This window comes from Cucurbita pepo, chromosome LG12, assembly GCF_002806865.2.
Source record: "Cucurbita pepo subsp. pepo cultivar mu-cu-16 chromosome LG12, ASM280686v2, whole genome shotgun sequence".
Taxonomy (NCBI): domain Eukaryota; kingdom Viridiplantae; phylum Streptophyta; class Magnoliopsida; order Cucurbitales; family Cucurbitaceae; genus Cucurbita; species Cucurbita pepo.
In genome coordinates, this window is record NC_036649.1 from 59,523 (window position 1) to 78,105 (window position 18,583).

The window sequence follows — 18,583 nt, forward strand, 5'->3', positions numbered from 1 at the left end:
CAAAGCCGCATAAACGCAGCCTTCACTTCACACACTTCCCTCTCTCTATCCGCTGCAGCAAGAAAACGAATCTGTTCTTCCAGAGTCCGCCGAAATGCATTTCTGGAGAAGCAAATCCGATGGCCACAGCGACAAACCGGAAGATAATTATGGTAACTTCGATAGCGATGAAGAAGAAAAAGGCTACTCTCCGACGCCGTTCTTGAAGGGGGGCAAGCATTTCGACATCCAAGCATACGCAAGCAACTACCACCGCAGTACCAAAATCCTCCGCCTCATATTCATCGCCGATCGCTTCGGCAACGCCAATGAAAGGCGGCGGAGAATGCAACTGGAGGCACTCCGAATTGCGTACGATATAGCCAAAAAGGGCAAGGACGTGAATGTGTTCATCAAAATCGTGCGAAAAATTGACGGGAGATTGGGCCCTAATTACGACATGGATGAAAATTGGTGCAACTCGGTGATTGAGGGGAGGCGTGTGATGAGCGAAATGCTACAGAGATGCGCGAAGAATTGTGAGGTATGAATTGAATCAGTAAATCAAATTCTGTAGTGATTATTGAATTATCTCGATATATATAACCATCATTCTCTGCGCGAAGAACTGTGAGGTATGAAATGAACCAGTAAATCAAATTCTGTAGTGATTATTGAATTATCTCGATATATATACACCTCATTGTTGGTTTTGTGATAGAAATCTTACACGGAAAGAACCATATGTGCGGAGGACGCAAGAAACGTGTTCAATTCGATAGCAGTTTTCTACGAGGACCACGGCGCTCTTACGAGGGCTTATGCGTTTTACAAGAAGAGCGTACATTTCTGCAGGAGCGATAAGAATTACTCAGAATTGCTAAGGCGTTTGATTGTGGTGGTGATTGAGTTGGGGCAGTTTGAAGCTTCTGCGGAGATTGCTGAAAAAGGAATGCAATATCCAAATCTTCATCCTATTACAATGGAGACTCTGCGCTGTGCTCTGGGATTGGCTCGCTTCAAGGCACATTGCTATAAAGACGCTGCTCATCAGGTTTGGCTTAGCCAATCCATCATCATTTCCATGTCAATAAATTCTTCCGTAACTCATATTCTTAGGAATATACATGCAGCTCTTGGGAGTAAGTAAAGAATTGGGAAACCGATTTTCAAAAGTCATGGCTGCTCATGATATTGCTACCTTTGGCGCCCTATGTGCACTCGCAACTTTTGATCCAATAGAGTTCAAGGCACCAATTTTTCCATTTTTCTTTTCTAATTCTCCATTTACTTTGCACAGAATTTTATTTAGTCATTGGTTTTTTACATCCCCAGACTTCAGTTATGGATAATCAGAACTTTCATTTCTACTTGGATTCAGCTCTGGAAGTGAAGGAGCTCGTCAGGGATTTTTACTTGAGGTATCCTAGTGAACTTTGATTCATCTTTTCTCAACCAAACTTCATGTTCAGATTCTTAGTGTATGATGATCTATTGGCAGGCGTTATTGTTCGTGCTTCAGACACCTTGATAACTTGAGAGAATGGCTGTTGGCTGACATATATTTCTTCAATCACTACGAGACATTGTATAATAAAATCAGAAACAGAGCACTTATTGTCTACACCGAGCCCTTTGTGGCAGTTGGTTTGCAGAGAGTGGCTGTTGTTTTTGGTACAAACATTGAAGCTATTGAGAAGCAGCTCCTGGCTTTAATAAACACAAACCAAATTCAGGTCTTCTTAGCTCCCATTTTTCAAAGTTTGGTCATGTAATTCTTTACTAATAACCTCTCCTTCGTGTGTACTACTAGGCCGATGTTGACTCCATCAATAAAGTTGTACATTTCCCAAGACATGAAGGAAATGGAAGTTTCCCACAGGGTTTGCAGAGTAGTGTGGCTGAATTTGATCAGGTACATTCTGTTGTTAAACACATACTTTATTCGTAATGGTACTTGTATTATAGTATATCATAAACTAGAAACGCTATATGTTCTTTACTATACATCTGATGAGTAAGGCTGTTAATTCTTTTTCAACAAACAACTAAGACACAAACACAATATTGAAGCGTTGAGATAATTAAGTATTCTACATTATCAAAAACAAGAGACTCATTGAGTACAAGTTGGGAGGTAGCGTTGTGGTTTAAGGTGGTAATAGGGTATGAAGGATGAAGGGAGAGGGGAATAGGGTAGGAGGAGGAGGAGCAGAGGGTGCGTGGATCCTCCATGTCTTTGGCCGCACCTATAAATGAGGCTGCCCTCCCTCCCTCCCAAACTCCATGCTGGCTGCTGGCTGGAATGTGTGGGGATCCACCTACACCCTACACCCCTACCGCCCCCAAATTCATCCACCACTGTTTTCTATTTATTTTCCGCTCATGTGGACCATTGCCATTCCATCTTTTCCCCCCTTCATTTAATTATAACTTCCTTCCCCCCATCCTTTAATAAATATTTTTCTTACTAATCATATATTTTTGTAATTGTATTTTGGGGGAATGATATGATATCCCACATTTGATTTCACAAGCGCTGCCCGACTTATAGATTGAAAAGGGTTTTATGTTTTAATGAAAGTCATGCCATTGCCAACCCTCACCTCTCTTTTCCACTCCTTCCTTCATTTTTAAGCTTTCTTAAAAGGCAATGACATGGCATCAATTTAATGAGATTAGTAGAAGACTTTTTCTCTTGATCAATTGAGTTATGTTTATATTAACGTTTATTTTTCTTTTTTAGAAGAAATGATCGAGCCAAAGTATTAGGCAAAAAAACATGGGAATAAATGATCTCATTCACCATGTGCCTCTGTTTCACATTTCCATTTACATCTCTCTATAACCATTATTTTTGTGTAAAAGAGAGAAGAATAATAATAGACCTTAAAATTTGTATATGCTTTGGATGTGCATTATTGAGTTTGTGATGAAGTTCCAACTTTTGACGCTACCTTCGCCCACTCAACTTCCTTCCTGCATCATTCAAGGTGTGGGATACCCGACAATAACCATATATATCATTTCTTCGTACATTTTATCTCATATTTAATAGATTTTATACTAAATTGCTGGAATATTGATGTCTTGTTACCTTTGGTCATCTTGATGTATAAATATTTGTATTTTCCTGTGTTAGTCATTAATTTATATAATCACTAACTAACTAACTACTCTATAAATTTTCATGGGTTAGTCTTTGATCTAATTACATATTGATGGAACTATAATGGTAATAAACGTTACATTTTTTAGATTAAAAAAATTTGAAAGTGGGAGATTTTTTTTTTTACTACATTTGTAATTTTTTTTTTTAAGTTGCTATTTTTATGTATATAATAATTCATGGAAGTTATATTAGAAATTTAGTTTTAAAGCCTAATAATTCATTTAAGTTATACTTGGGCTTTAATTTTAGTTTAGTCAATATGGTTTAGACAAGAAATATAATGAGAAGAATTTAAAGTAATAGTATGGGGAGGTAAATGATAGTAAAAAAAAAAAAAAGTTGAATTTAATTACCTCATAATGAGGTATATTAAAGCAACACTTTCTTTTTTCCTAAAGTGGAAAAGATTATATTTAAATTAATTGCCCCAAATTAAACAAATATTTATAGTGCCATTTATTACCCACACTTAGCTTCATAACCATGTTATGTGCCTACTTTCACCTTCCTCTTTCTGTTTTCTAATTTGTTCTTAAAATTAGTTTATTCATTCCTTCCCTTATAATAATCCAAACTCCAAACCAACGACTAATAAACCTAGAGTTACTAAACCCACGAGCCAACCAGCCTTCGATACTCTTAAGAAATGACGAAAGTACCCTTTGAAGTAGGATGGAGTATGCTTGCATTGCAAAACAAAAACACTAAAATGAAAAGAAAAAAAAAAAATGAAAGGGGAAAGGAAGAAGGGGGCAAAAAATGAATAGGAGAGAGAGAATGGGGGAATTGGGGAAAGGCATGAATGAATGCATAAGGTTACCAAAGGCCCTATACTCTCTCTATGCATAGACTAAAGTGAGAAGCAAGGCAAAGAAAACAACATTTTGTATGACTCATAAAAGGCCACCATAACTCACCTCCTTCCCCCTTCTACCTAATTTTTGTGGTCCTCTCTCTAACACAAAGGGCTTAGGGTTCACCCAAGATTTGGTTTAATAAGTTGTTTAGCATTTATAAAAACTTTGTCAATTTGTTAAATAATGTCATTTTTGTGAAAAATATCCCATCATCCTATTATACAATCTCTCTGTAATCATAATCAAAAGCTACTCACAAATTCATTAATAACTAATAATGGCATGTATGAAGCTTTGTAATATATTATCAAAACATTTTAAAAGAATAGGTTAAATTATAATAATTTTAAAAAAATGAAATTGAGTATATATTGAATTCCAAAATTTGTGAAAGAGTTGCATAATTTAGGGAAGAGATCGGTACAAAAATTTGGAGTTCCCAAAGTCAGAGACCCATAGAAGGGAATAGGTTATTTATTTAAGCTTCTTCTTCTTCTTCTTCTTCCTCTTCTTCCTCTTCTTCTTCTTCTTCTTCACCACTGTAACTGTAAGTGTATGATGCCATTTTCAGAGGGTTTGGGAAAGGGCGATTTGAGAGTCAACCGCACCCCCTTTTACCCTTTTGTTGTACCTCCGTATTTCTAAGGCTTCCAATACTCCACATATTGCGTTTTATCCTCTCTCTCTCTCTCTTTCTCTCTCTCTCTCTCTCTCCCCTTCTTCTCTCTGCACAAATCTTTAAAATAACAATACAAAACGTCCATTCTTCCATTTCTCTTTCTCTCTCTCTCCCTTTTCTTTTTTCTTTTTTCGATTCTCCAAGTTTTCTGCTGCCTTGAAAGGGGTTCTTCTTCTTTTTTTTTTTTAAAACATGCAGCGAGGCTCAAGTAGCCCCCATTAACTAGGGTTCTTCAGCTTCTTCTTTTTTGGAGAGAGAGAGAGAGAGAGAGAGAGAGAGAGAGAGAGAGAGAGAGAGAGTGAGGGAGGAAGCAATAGCAGAAGGGGTTTTTCCATTTCACTCTCTCTCTCTTCTTCTTATTGCTTTTTGGTTTTGTGGGTTTTGTGGGTTTTGTGGGTCTGTTATTTCTTCTGGGTTTCTGTGGAAAGCCTTCATTTCATTGATTTCTCTAGCATTGGGCTAAGTTCTTCGTTAATTTTGTAAGCACCCCAAAAACAGTAGCGAGTGGAACAAATAAATAAAAGAGGAAGTTATAGAAGCTTTGGCCGATGAGTTTTGGGGGTTTCCTCGACGGTGGCGGCGGCGGAGGTGCTGGTGCTCGATTCGTAGCGGATTTACCTTACACAATTAACTCCACCACCAACAATAACCCCACCGGAGGCATCGGCGGTGGCGGAAATATATCCTCCGGCGCAATCGCTCCCCCGCGCCTCATCACTCAATCCCTCACCAAATCGATGTTCAACTCCCCTGGACTGTCTCTTGCTCTTGTACTTATTTCGCTCTCTTTTCTTCGTTTTTCGCTCGATTCATCTTTTGTGTTTTTGTGGCGATTTCTAATGGGTTTGAAAATCCTCAGACGAACATGGATGGCGGGCAGGGAGATTTAGCTGCCCGATTGCCCGAGGGTTTCGAGCATAATGTTGGAAGAAGAGGCAGAGAGGAAGAGCACGAGAGTAGATCTGGGAGTGACAACATGGACGGCGGCTCCGGCGATGACCAGGACGCTGCCGACAATCCTCCGAGGAAGAAGCGTTACCACCGACACACTCCCCAGCAAATCCAAGAGCTCGAAGCGTACGATTGCTTTTTCATTCCTTCTCCTTCTTCCTTCATCAATCCATTTTTTAACATCTTCGTTTTGGGTTTGTTAGTGTTTTTAAAGAGTGCCCTCATCCTGATGAGAAACAACGCCTCGAGTTGAGTAGGAGGCTGTGTTTAGAAACTAGACAAGTTAAATTTTGGTTCCAAAACCGGAGGACCCAAATGAAGGTAATAGCTGCGCACTGCACCATTTTTTTTTTTTGGTTCATTTTTTGTGGCTTTAGATATCGATGATGTGTTGTTTTTGATGTTTGGATCAGACCCAGTTGGAACGCCATGAGAATACTTTGCTTAGACAGGAGAATGATAAGCTTAGAGCTGAGAATATGTCGATTCGAGATGCTATGAGGAATCCAATCTGTTCGAATTGCGGCGGTCCGGCGATTATCGGAGAAATCTCGCTGGAAGAGCAGCAGTTAAGGATTGATAATGCTCGGTTGAAGGATGAGTTGGACCGGGTTTGTGCACTTGCTGGGAAGTTTCTCGGCAGACCAATTTTGTCACTGGCCAACTCCATTGCACCTCCATTGCCGAGCTCAAGTCTGGAACTGGGAGTTGGGAGTAATGGATTTGGTAGCTTGACCATGGCGACTTCAATGCCTATTGGACCGGATTTTGGAGGTGGGTTGTCGGGTAATCTGGCTGTCGTTCAGCCACCTGTGAGGCCAACACCGGGGACAGGACTTGATCGTTCAGTTGAACGATCTATGCTACTAGAGCTTGCTTTGGCTGCCATGGATGAATTGGTCAAAATGGCGCAGACTGATGAGCCACTTTGGATTGGGAGCTTGGAAGGTGGAAGAGAAATACTGAACCAGGAAGAATACATGAGGACATTCACTCCTTGCATTGGCATGAAATCGAATGGTTTCGTCACCGAGGCGTCGAGAGAAACTGGCATGGTGATCATCAACAGCTTGGCTCTTGTTGAAACATTGATGGACTCGGTAAACATTTAAAACAAAAACAATAAGCCTCTTGAACGATCACTACTTAATATTTGTTCCTGATTTCTTCATCATATCATTTGCAGAATCGATGGGCTGAGATGTTTCCATGTCTGATTGCTCGAACGACGACCATCGATGTGATCTCCAGTGGCATGGGGGGAAGCAGGAATGGTGCACTTCAACTGGTAAGAGACTGCTGAATTTGCAGACTTAAACTCTTTCACAGTTCATGAAGATCTAAGATTGGTTTTGTTTGATCTCTCAGATGCACGCAGAGCTTCAAGTGCTCTCACCTTTGGTGCCAGTCCGGGAAGTCAGTTTTCTTCGGTTCTGCAAGCAGCATGCCGAAGGGGTATGGGCAGTCGTGGACGTATCGGTCGATGCCATGAGAGAGACGCCAACTGGTGGTGGTTCGCCATTCATCAACTGCAGAAGGCTTCCTTCTGGGTGTGTTGTACAAGACATGCCCAATGGGTATTCCAAGGTAAAAACACAAAACAACCACATCATAATTTTAGATGGGATTAGGAAAATTAATCTCACATTTAATGAATAGTTCATGAAATTAAATGTTTTTCCCATGAAATGTTCCATCGGAGACCCATTTTGTGTGGTTTTGATGTTTCTGGTCGTCCGTTCTTACATTTATTTTGGCTTTGTCATTGAATGCCATTTTCCACGAAACATTAAAGTGAAAACAACACAGAGAAGTTGAAAATGAAGAAGAAATAATGGATCAAAATTCAAAGCCATTCCCATTGTTGTCCAGTTGCCCATTTCCAGATTTCCAGTTCCCAAGTCAGACTTTAAAACTTTAGTGATTATTCACTATAATCACTAATCTGTCAGTAGTGCATTATTTAAATCAAAGCAACACAATATTTTAGAATCTGAACCTTCCAAAACAATACTATATGTTCTTGGGATGCTCCAAATCTTTTTGACAAAATTTCTCTATCTAGAACTTGGATTTTCAACATCTGGGTTTGCTTAATTTTCATTAAAATAATGTTTGGAAATCGAGGTTCCTGTTTTGTTACTGAAATTTCTGTGTCTCGAGCACATTAAATTGTTTATTTATCCATACAAATAGTGGAGGTGTTCGATGAAAACCAAGGCATTTTGATGTTTCTATTCGATTATGCTGTGTTTGGTTAATAGATGAATGCATCTGTGTCTGAACTGGTTCCAGCCTATTCTTCATGTGTCAGTCTCTTTTTTTAATCCAAGCAACGACTATTTAGTCAAACACCAATGACTCCTCTCTCTCTCTCTCTCTCTCTCTCTCTCTCTCTCCTCTTCACCATTTCTGATTTCCACAACAGTCAAACAAATTCCCTTCAATTTTTTTACCCCTTTTTTTAAACATGAAGTTGGTCAATCTGCTGGGATCATGCTTTGACTTGCTAAAGATCTTATTATGTGAATCAAATTTATGAATATTTAGTAAATTATTGAGGTGTTACAATTATGGGAGCAGGTTACGTGGGTGGAACATGCAGAGTACGATGATAGCCAAGTCCACCAGCTCTACCGTCCCCTACTCAGCTCCGGCATGGGCTTCGGAGCACAACGGTGGGTTGCCACCCTTCAACGGCAATGTGAATGCCTCGCCATTCTCATGTCATCGGCTGCGCCAATACGAGACCACACCGGTATCTTATCGTCTCATGTTTCTTTTTTAAGACAGCATAAACATCTTGACTGACTGTGGATGTTATTATAAGTTTGTTAATGATTATTTGCTGCAGCCATAACTGCAGGGGGGAGGCGGAGCATGCTGAAGCTAGCGCAACGAATGACAGCCAACTTCTGCGCAGGCGTGTGTGCATCCACAGTGCACAAATGGAACAAGCTGAATGCCGGGAGCGTCGATGAGGACGTCCGAGTCATGACACGAAAGAGCGTGGACGATCCTGGGGAACCTCCAGGCATTGTGTTGAGTGCAGCTACGTCGGTATGGCTCCCGGTATCGCCCCAACGACTTTTTGATTTCCTCCGTGACGAGCGGCTGAGGAGTGAATGGGACATCCTATCCAACGGCGGCCCCATGCAGGAGATGGCTCATATCGCCAAAGGCCAAGATCATGGCAACTGCGTCTCTCTATTAAGAGCCAGCGTAATATTTCTCTCTAGAACTCTTTTATTTATTTATTTAAAGGGGTTGTTTTGGTTTCTCTCTCTCTACCTGAATTCTTATTATTATATTATAATATTTTGATATCCAAACGATGCCTTTTTCCATAACGCATGTGCCCCTGAGTTGGAGATGTATCGTTTGTGGGGATCAGAGGGTCGACTTTGGGAATTGGAAGTATCCACGAGGACATGTTTTAGAGTGGTGGGGGGTGGGGGGTGTGGGGGCGGCAGGCAAAGTTACAGAGCCCCATTTGTTTGCTTTTGCAGCTTCTGATGGGAAAAAAGAAGAGAAAAAAAGTCAACATAAAAGCAAAAACAAAAAACTTGTCAACGTCTCCTCTGAATTCTGTGACCCACTTTTCTTTTCTTTCTTCTGATCCATTCCCCCACCTTTTCAACTTTCCTCTTAATGCCAAAAAGAAAAAGTTACCTTTTTTTTCCCATTGGCTTTTGACTTTTGTTGTAAATTAATGCAAAGTTTGAGGGCTCTTTCTTTTCGTACTCGCAGGCTATGAATGCGAACCAGACCAGTATGTTGATTCTACAAGAGACATGCATAGACGCGGCCGGCTCCCTTGTGGTCTACGCGCCGGTCGACATCCCGGCAATGCACGTGGTGATGAATGGCGGCGATTCGGCGTACGTGGCGCTTTTGCCTTCAGGGTTTGCGATTGTGGCTGACGGCGCGGTGACAGGTGGGAGGAGTCCGAGTGGCGGGGAGGGAGGGCGGCAGGGTGAGAGAGGGACAGGCGGGGGGTCCCTTCTCACCGTGGCATTTCAAATCCTGGTGAATAGCCTCCCTACAGCGAAGCTCACCGTGGAATCGGTTGAAACAGTCAACAATCTCATCTCTTGCACCGTCCAGAAGATCAAGGCCGCTCTTCAATGCGAAACCTGATGCCCGATCCGCGCGTGACTCTCCACGTGCTGATGGAATTATATATTTTTTTACCCAAAAAAAAAAAAAAACTTATTTTACTTAATTTACCCCTCCCTCAGTAATTTGTTTGTTGTTATTATTATTATTACTGCTATACTAGGGTTGTGTGAACAGTATGTGAGAAGGATAAAAAAAATGTGAGTTAGTGTGAAGTCTTTTAAGGTGGGCGAGGTGGGGGTATTGAGTCAAGAACGAACCGCCCGTGTTAGACACCCAGTCGGTGGCTCGGGAAAGAGGAAAAAAGGGTTTCTTTCTAATTTATATATATATAGTAGGGTGGTGGTGGTTGTGGTCGTGGTTCGGGTATTGACTCAAGTTTACCCTCTCTAGTTTTCTTGTGAAGAAGAGAGAAAAAAAAAAAGGGTGTTTTTGTTAATTATGTATTTGAATTTTTTTCCCTCCTTTGATTTAATGGAATTTGTAATTTTCCTGATCTGTGTTTGTCTGAAATTAATTAGCTTGGTTGAGCAATACTTAGGGAAGGATTTAATATTGTTTTAGGGGTGAGTAGAGTCACGCGCCGCCGATGCAGGTGGAGTTACGAAGTCACATCCGTCTGACAACGTAATAAATAGGTGACAGAAGCTGTTGGGAGAAAAGTGTAACATTTAATGTCAAGTTTTTCGGCTTGTTTAAACTGGCCAATTAGGGGTATACACGTGGTGAACATTAGGTGACAGTCGGGGATAATGATGAACGGCGTTTTTGAGAGAGACGTTTTATTATTATTATTATTATTATTATTTTTTGAGTAGGGTATTTAGATGGAGACTGGTGGGGTCGGGGGTCTAATCTCTGGGATTCCGGAACCGCAGATGGGCAGGAATTATGGGAGTGTTTGGTTTGTATACTGTAAAAAAAAAAACATAGAAGACGGTGAAAAGTGGGGGAGAAAGGTTAAATCAGAAATGAAGAGCATCGTCGGGTTGGCCCACCGCCGACCGCCACCACCCACCCATGGCGGTGACAGGCGCTGGGTTCCACCGCCATCCTCAATCATATACCCTCTCCCTGTTTTTGAACCTGCTCCCACCGGACCTCCCCTCCGCCGACGCCTCCCGGTATTATGGCCTTTTTCATTTGTATTCTCTTTAATATTCTTTTCAACCCTTTTCTTTTTTGGTTCCTTCGTTGACTATGCCGACAGCTTTTTATATTTATGATCCTCTTCTTCATTAATCAATTTTCCTTAATTTCTTTGTTGAGATATATTATTTATGGAATATATCCTAGATATTATATTTTAATATTCTTCAATTTATGGTTAGATTTATAGTATATTTTATTTATTTACCAGATTTAGTTAGATATATATTTTTTTCTATTTTTAGGTATTAGTTGATAGTTTGTATCCTATTTAAACGTGGTAAACATGAATGAAGATCATACTTTCGATCCCAATTCTATTTCTATTTCTCATTCTTAACATGGTATCAGAGCACCGATCTTGATATTCCTAATATCAAAGCATCGATCGTGGTATTCCTAATACCCCCTTGGACTCTGAGTCCAAGGGGAGTATTACCTAAAGCCAAACCCTAACCAATCAGTGAAGTCTTTACCATCGTCAATCATCCAATATCAAGAATACGTTATAAGCATCTTCAAATTTCTCACCAAGCTCTAAGGTGACAAATTCAAGATGTTCGTATTTTCTTTCACAGCCTCTCAAGTGATCCAAAGCACCGATCTTGGTGTCATTATCCACTAAAGCATTTATGCATGGACCAACAAGTGATCAGGGAGGATATTCACTTGTTCCAAATCAAATTAAATGGACAAGTTATCAATCCTCGAGTCAATCATTGCAGTCTATTTCTAAAGCATTTATGCATGGACCGAGAAGTGATCAGGGAGGATATTCACTTGTTCCAAATCAAATTAAATGGGACAAGTTACCAATCCTCGAGTCAATCATTGCGGTCTATTTCTGAGTCTTGCATCTTTCTTGAAAATTCAATAATTTCTTGAAAGTCTAAAAATGCAAACCAATCAAAGGCGGTCTATTTTTTTTACGGATATTTTCATTACTGAGAAGACAAGAGTGAAAGACAACTTGGGTGTTATTGACCTACCGTAAAGACAAGTTAAAGACAAGTTGGACGTGATTAACATACACTCTCCAACTTGAGGTCTCCAACTTGAGGGGGTGTGTTGAGATATATTATTTATGGAATATATCCTAGATATTATATCTTAATATTCTTCAATTTATGGTTAGATTTATAGTATATTTTATTTATTTACCAGATTTAGTTAGATATATATTTTTTTCTATTTTTAGGTATTAGTTGATAGTTTGTATCCTATTTAAACGTGGTAAACATGAATGAAGATCATACTTTCGATCCCAATTCTATTTCTATTTCTCATTCTTAACATTCTTTTAAATGTATTTGTATTTTAAAACGAATTGACTGATCTTATTGATTATTAAAAAATTATGCTGAGAGAATCTTCTTGATAACGTTGTTTCTCTCTCTCTCTCTCTAGATTCTTAACAAGCTTGTAGTTTCATGCTTAATGTTGAAAAGAAAAAAGTTCACTCCCTCTAATTATTTAAATAAATTAAGGTAAGGTTTACCTTCACCACCAACCGAACACAACTCTGTAGAATTTAAGGTTATTCGGCCACGTACGTCACCTTTGCGTGCATGTTCAATCGTATGCGACTCTATCTGATTTGTTTATACTCTGAGCCAAGTCACTCGACTCGACTTTACCTCTATTCTACTCCATGGTCTCTCATATTTGTCGTTAGATCTCAACTTGTCATCTTGGTTTCAAATCAACACGACCCATGTATCTTGATGTCATCCCAACTCTCGGGATGTCATAAGTCATCGTAGCTTACTTGGTCATGTCCACCGAGAACCAACCCACGTGTCTTTCCTATCATCGAGGTCTCTCGAACATTCAACCATTTGGATTCTATCAAGGCATGGACCCTCCCATGTCCATGTTAAATCATTTATAGACTCCATACAAATATAGGAGGTGTATATACTAACCTCCGACGCCTGGTCTGATACTGTTCTTGAAAAAGTTATTTCAAAGAAAGTAGCCCGAGACATGAGACATTCGTGTTGTAATACTTGCTCATACAGTAACAAGCATATTTGCTACAAGATAGCTCGCTTAGGCCATATGGACTATGGAAAATTGATACCGTGGTTAAGTACATTTTGTTGGAGGAGTTGAGGAGCTAGTACTAGTTTGTTGATAATTGTTTGGTCATCTTTTAGAAGAAGCCTGTATATACTTACACAATTATTTTCCATCACTTAACCTTCATCATTTTCAAGGGAGTTAGGATGTCAATATCAATCTTCTGTTTTACATTTTCTTTTCCTCTTTGATTTTGAGTGTGACATCTCACAAATGTTTATGTGTTAATTTGGTAGCCCTTCAAATATCTTATAATGTATCAAATAAGAGAGAAGCCACTTTAATAATTGTTCTCATTTTTCTACAATCTTGTCTCATTTTTTAGGCTCTATCTAAACAAATATACCAATAATTGGACACACACACACACACACACTTTTCTATTAATTATGATTTTCCCTTTAATGGGTCTCAAAGGTAATTATTTTTCAAAAAAAAAATATATATATATATTATTTTTTGAAAAATTACCATAGAAAAAGAAAAAGAAAAAGAAATATGGTTTATTAGGTATACCCAATTTTAACAATATATATATTTATATATATAAAAGGACCTTTACTAACAAGCCCATTTAAGTAGCCACCCTATATAGATTGTTTGTAGCCCATTTATTTAGGCAGCCCACACATTTAGGTCCATTTGAAAATATTTGGACATTTTTACTCTTAAATTACAAACTTAGCCTCTAAAATATCATATTAATGTCGTAGCATAATATAAAGGAAGGAGGGGCAAATTGGGAAAAGGAGGGGCAATTTGGGAAAAGGAAGGAGGGGCAAATTGGGAAAAGGAAGGAGGGGCAAATTGGGAAAAGGAAGGAGGGGCAAATTGGGAAAAGGAAGGAGGGGCAAATTGGGAAAAGGAAGGAGGGGCAATGAGGCATGGAGAGGAGAGGCAGAGGATCCTGGTTTGACCGACGTACGTTAAGAAGCGGGATCCAATGATTGGTTTTGATCCGTCCTTCACCAAATCTAAATCTTCGAACTATGCCTTCTCTAAGCTTTTAAACCTAATTTCCCTTCTTCCCTTCCCTTCCCTTTTTCTCTGCCCTTCTTCTCTTCAGCTCTCTCTTTAGCAGCTGGAGGAGAGAGAGATCTGGGTTTCTCTCTCTTCTTCTGCCTCAATTCCCTCTTTCTTCTCTGCCCATTGCAGAAAAATCTACGTTCAGGGGCTGTGTTTCGGGCGGATGATTCTGTGTTTCCTTCGGACTTTTGCGTCGAGGGGGTGTTTTTCGGGCGAATTAGGGTTTCATCTCTCTGTTGGGAGGTGAGAGGACGCGACCCAATCAATAATCGCCATGAATATGATGCGTCGTCTTAAGAGCATTACTTCTGGTCGGACTTCCATTTCTTCTGACCCGGTGAGTATAATTTTTCATGCTCAATTATTTTTTCTTTTGCGATTTGGGAAATTGAGTTCGAATTTGGAATGCCCGATCCACTGGAATCTGGAAGCTCACCTCATAATTACTTACCTTTCAATTTTTGTTTTTTACTTCTTTTAAGCTTTCTAATTTTGAACTAATTGATTTTGTCGTTTTTTCCGTTTTGAAACCGATTCGGCTTGTTCAAATTCTTAATGGTTTTGCTTTCGGTCACGTCGGGGAACAACTAAACTAATATTCAAATTCTATGACGTGGTGGAACATCATGCATTCTCTCTTACCATAATTGAGATACTTTCAATGCTATGGTGTTAGATGTCTTCGATTTCATCATTTTTTTAGAATGTCTCCTTATTAATGTGTTTTTTTTAAGGGTGGAGATTTTGGCATAAAGCGAGCAAAAGTTGATCAAGAAACTGAACAGAAGGTTGATGGGGTTTCCGATGATGTCGAAAGAGTTGCCTCTGGTTTAGACCCGGATTTGGTTTGCACTTCTTTGGATAATGCTGCGAGCACTTCAAACATTTCATCAACGGCTGGAGCAGAGAAATCTGGTTTTGATCATCTTCCAAGGGAAATGCGTGAAATGAGAATTAGAGATGAGAAATCCAACCATGATGAAAAGGTTATTCTTAGATAACTTCCAAGTTCAAATATAGCTCCTTGTTTTGTTGTTGGTTTTAAAAAATTGTCTGTATTTTCCATATTTGTCATACCATTTTCACTCTGTACATTGTGATTCACCTTCACATATTGAACTTATAGCAGTCGAAATGCGACTATCTTGTATACTTTGATATCTAGACCATGCGGAAAGTGTTTGTGTGATGGACTTGGACACGTCTGGTTAAATTGTTGAAGCCATTGAATAGAAACAAGTATTGAGATTCTGTTTGCTATACCTCCGTTTTAGGACTTTGAACCTGATGTCGTGAATGGCAATGGGACAGAAGCCGGCCAGATAATTGCAACTACAGTTGGTGGTCGAAATGGAATCCCCAAACAGGTGACATTTTAAATCTGCTTGTTATGTTACAATGAAAGATATGACATACTTCATTGTAACGTTTTCAATAAAATCCTATGGTCTATGATTTCTTGTAATTGGTTAGAGTTGTTTGAAAATTTTCTTTGCTATTGTAACTTTGTTGCAGACGATCTCCTATATGGCAGAGCGCGTGGTCGGTACTGGTTCTTTTGGTGTTGTCTTTCAGGTACTTGATTATGCCGTGCCTGTTCTGGTTCTTTTTGGATCCGGAGGTTGGTGCAACTTTTGAAATTTACATGTACATTGTTATAGGCCAAGTGTTTGGAAACAAATGAAGCCGTAGCAATAAAAAAGGTGCTGCAGGATAAGAGATATAAGAACAGGGAACTCCAGACTATGCGCATGCTCAACCATCCTAACATCGTGCAACTAAAACATTGTTTCTTTTCCACTACTGATAAAGATGAGCTATACCTCAACCTTGTCCTGGAGTATATATCCGAAACTGTCTACAAAGTTTCTAAGCATTATATCAGGACGCACCGGAGTATGCCTATTATTTATGTGCAGCTTTATACATATCAGGTAAACCCTCAGTTAGCTGTTGATTTGATGGCATGAGTAGTATTTAACTTTCCACATTTGACTGTTGCAACACTCCGTACAAATGCTTTAGCTTCTGTTCTCTCTTCTCCAGATTTGCCGGGCTCTAAATTACTTGCATCAGGTCGTAGGAGTATGTCACCGTGATATCAAGCCTCAGAATCTACTGGTAGGACATTTTCCCTTTTTCCACCATCCAACAATTCCTTTTGCTTAGTTTTCTTCATCGCTTGATTGTTTGTTTTTTGTTTTTTTTTTTTTTCCTCATTGAAAAACCATGCTTTCATTGAGAGAAANAAGAGAAACCTAGAGAAAACTGAAGATAGCCTAACGAAAGGAGCTAAACTGAAACCGAAATAACTATATAGAAATGGCTTAAATCTGAAAGAATAGGGCCTAATGGAAAATATTATAGAACTCCTTCAAAATTTTCATCCAGCCAAGGCATTGAAAACTAGCAAGAGACTCTCCAAGCTAAAATTGTCACACTCTCGAAGATACATCAAAAGGCAAATGAGATAGAACCTCCATCATAATTCATCAATATCTTCTACAAGCCAAGGCGAACTAAGAGCTCCAAAGATGTGATCCAGACTTGAAAATTCTTAGTTTGTAAAAACTATATCCACCGCCTTTTTGAAAAATGTTCAAGTAAGTGGTATTGTGAACACATTATACAAGAGATCTAATCGAGGATGACACTACCTACCTGCACACGTATGCTGCATATACTACAGCCAAGTTGTCAAAGGCTGGCCAAAACCTTAATCCTCAACAATGTTTCCATGTTAACAGTTATCAAATCTCACTTTGTATAAACATATTAAAATGATAAGGAACTTCCAAGTAATTATGCTTATTATGATGTTTAGTTCTTCCGTAAAGAGGTTACTTAAATTGAAAGTTAGTTTGAGGTAGAAGTGATTGGTAGTTATCTATTACCTGCAGCTCATTTTATTCTGCTCATTCTGCTCATTCTGCAGGTTAATCCTCACACTCATCAACTAAAGATATGTGATTTTGGGAGCGCAAAGATGTTGGTATGAATATAACCTGAATTTGGATTTGATTCTTATCTGAGGAAATTTATTAATTCATGATCTGATGCAATTTAATTTTCAATTTCAGATGCCAGGAGAACCTAACATATCTTATATTTGTTCACGGTATTATAGGGCCCCCGAACTCATATTCGGGGCAACAGAGTACACCAATGCCATAGATATGTGGTCGGTTGGTTGTGTAATGGCTGAGCTTCTTTTAGGACAGGTAAGTCTTCACTTTAGTGTCTGTCTTGAAGTTGTAGGGCATTGTCTGTTCAGATTACAACTGTGTTATGATTTCATAATCGTTTCACTATGTGTACATCAACAATCTATTTTCATGGTCTTTCTGATGTGTGATGGACATGTAAATTGTTTGCAGCCTCTTTTTCCTGGTGAAAGTGGTGTTGATCAATTGGTAGAGATCATCAAGGTATGATCGACCTTTGTTGACTTATTTCAACATCGAAACAAAGTCACTTATCTGATTTTTACTTTTTTTTCCCTACCACGTGAATTAGATATTGGGAACACCAACCAGAGAGGAAATCAAGTGCATGAACCCAAATTACACCGAATTCAAATTTCCTCAGATTAAAGCACACCCGTGGCATAAGGTCTCTTGCATTTTCGTGCAAAATTATATAGTTATGGATCTTTTATTTTCTCTGTCATGAGGGTGGAATTCTCATTGAAGTTGTAATATTCAGATATTTCACATGAGAATGCCTGCAGATGCCATAGATCTCGTGTCAAGGTTGCTCCAGTATTCGCCCAACCTACGTTGCACCGCGGTAAGAATCATTACTTATTTGACAATGACTTTGTTTCTTTGAAATTGCAAATATTGTTAGTCCCTTACATGATGGGTTAGGACAATGAAGTGGCCTTTTTGATCGCAGTTGGAGGCTTGTGCGCACCCCTTCTTTGACGATTTGAGAGATCCAAATGCATGTTTACCCAACGGCCAAGCACTACCGCCATTGTTCAATTTCACAGCTCAAGGTAAAACCAAATTCATCATCATTTTTCATTGCTTCAACACAACTATTCTTGTGGGTACTGAACCGAAATCGGCTGCAGAACTTGCTGGTGCATCGACAGAATTGCGTCATCACCTCATACCCGAACATGCACGAAGTTAAATTAACATGAATATGGGCTCCTGGATATTGTTAATCTTTGACCAAATCAACCCCGGAAGATCATCCATCACCACTGTCATCAAAACCACCTGCTGGTAACATGGAGAATCAAAGGGCGGCGTGAACACGCAGAGAGGGCAAAGGAAGCAGCAACGAGGCTCGTCTTCGTACTAATGTTAACACTCAGCTTCATCATGGGAGGTGTTGTTTCTGAGAGTGTATGAGAATGTACACTTTGTTGGATGAATATAGGCTTCTTGGATGTATGTATGTATGTATGTATACTATTAAATTCGAGTTTTGCTCAACATCAGATGAGTCTTTAAATAGAAAAAAAAGCTTACTGAAGCTTTTCTTTTTTGGTGAAAGAAGGAGCTTTCATTTCTTTTTAACTAATTACAGCTCAACGATAAACAAGTCATTGATCAT

At 39.2% G+C, this 18,583-nt stretch overlaps 3 protein-coding genes and 1 long non-coding RNA gene across 5 annotated transcripts; all 4 read left to right on the forward strand.

Annotated features, from left to right (window-relative positions):
• The first annotated feature begins 5 nt into the window (after positions 1-5).
• Positions 6-1,291, forward strand: LOC111806613 (COP9 signalosome complex subunit 1-like). Its single transcript, XM_023691988.1, has 4 exons — positions 6-523; positions 701-1,033; positions 1,113-1,229; positions 1,280-1,291. The coding sequence occupies exons 1-4, from the start codon at positions 95-97 to the stop codon at positions 1,289-1,291; spliced, it is 891 nt and encodes a 296-aa protein (XP_023547756.1). The 5' UTR covers positions 6-94.
• A 32-nt stretch (positions 1,292-1,323) lies between these two features.
• LOC111806809 lies at positions 1,324-1,980 on the forward strand. The gene is made up of 3 exons (XR_002816881.1): positions 1,324-1,400; positions 1,481-1,715; positions 1,793-1,980. It is a non-coding gene; the product is annotated as an uncharacterized LOC111806809 (long non-coding RNA).
• A 2,802-nt stretch (positions 1,981-4,782) lies between these two features.
• On the forward strand, positions 4,783-10,250 carry LOC111806800 (homeobox-leucine zipper protein ANTHOCYANINLESS 2-like). Its single transcript, XM_023692277.1, has 9 exons — positions 4,783-5,457; positions 5,547-5,764; positions 5,842-5,959; positions 6,052-6,738; positions 6,825-6,926; positions 7,007-7,225; positions 8,222-8,396; positions 8,493-8,860; positions 9,389-10,250. Exons 1-9 carry the CDS (start codon positions 5,236-5,238, stop codon positions 9,776-9,778), a joined length of 2,499 nt encoding a protein of 832 aa, XP_023548045.1. The 5' UTR covers positions 4,783-5,235; the 3' UTR covers positions 9,779-10,250.
• Positions 10,251-13,842: 3,592 nt separating this feature from the next.
• On the forward strand, positions 13,843-18,522 carry LOC111806810 (shaggy-related protein kinase theta-like). 2 transcript variants are annotated; one of them, XM_023692287.1, is made up of 13 exons: positions 13,843-14,351; positions 14,749-15,000; positions 15,289-15,381; positions 15,530-15,589; positions 15,676-15,948; positions 16,061-16,135; positions 16,950-17,006; positions 17,095-17,235; positions 17,392-17,442; positions 17,531-17,626; positions 17,720-17,803; positions 17,912-18,014; positions 18,093-18,522. In XM_023692287.1, exons 1-13 carry the CDS (start codon positions 14,289-14,291, stop codon positions 18,152-18,154), a joined length of 1,410 nt encoding a protein of 469 aa, XP_023548055.1. In that variant the 5' UTR covers positions 13,843-14,288; the 3' UTR covers positions 18,155-18,522. The 2 variants fall into 2 exon arrangements, with proteins under 2 accessions (XP_023548055.1, XP_023548056.1); XM_023692288.1 differs by having other exon boundaries at positions 14,756-15,000.
• The last annotated feature ends 61 nt before the right edge of the window (positions 18,523-18,583 follow it).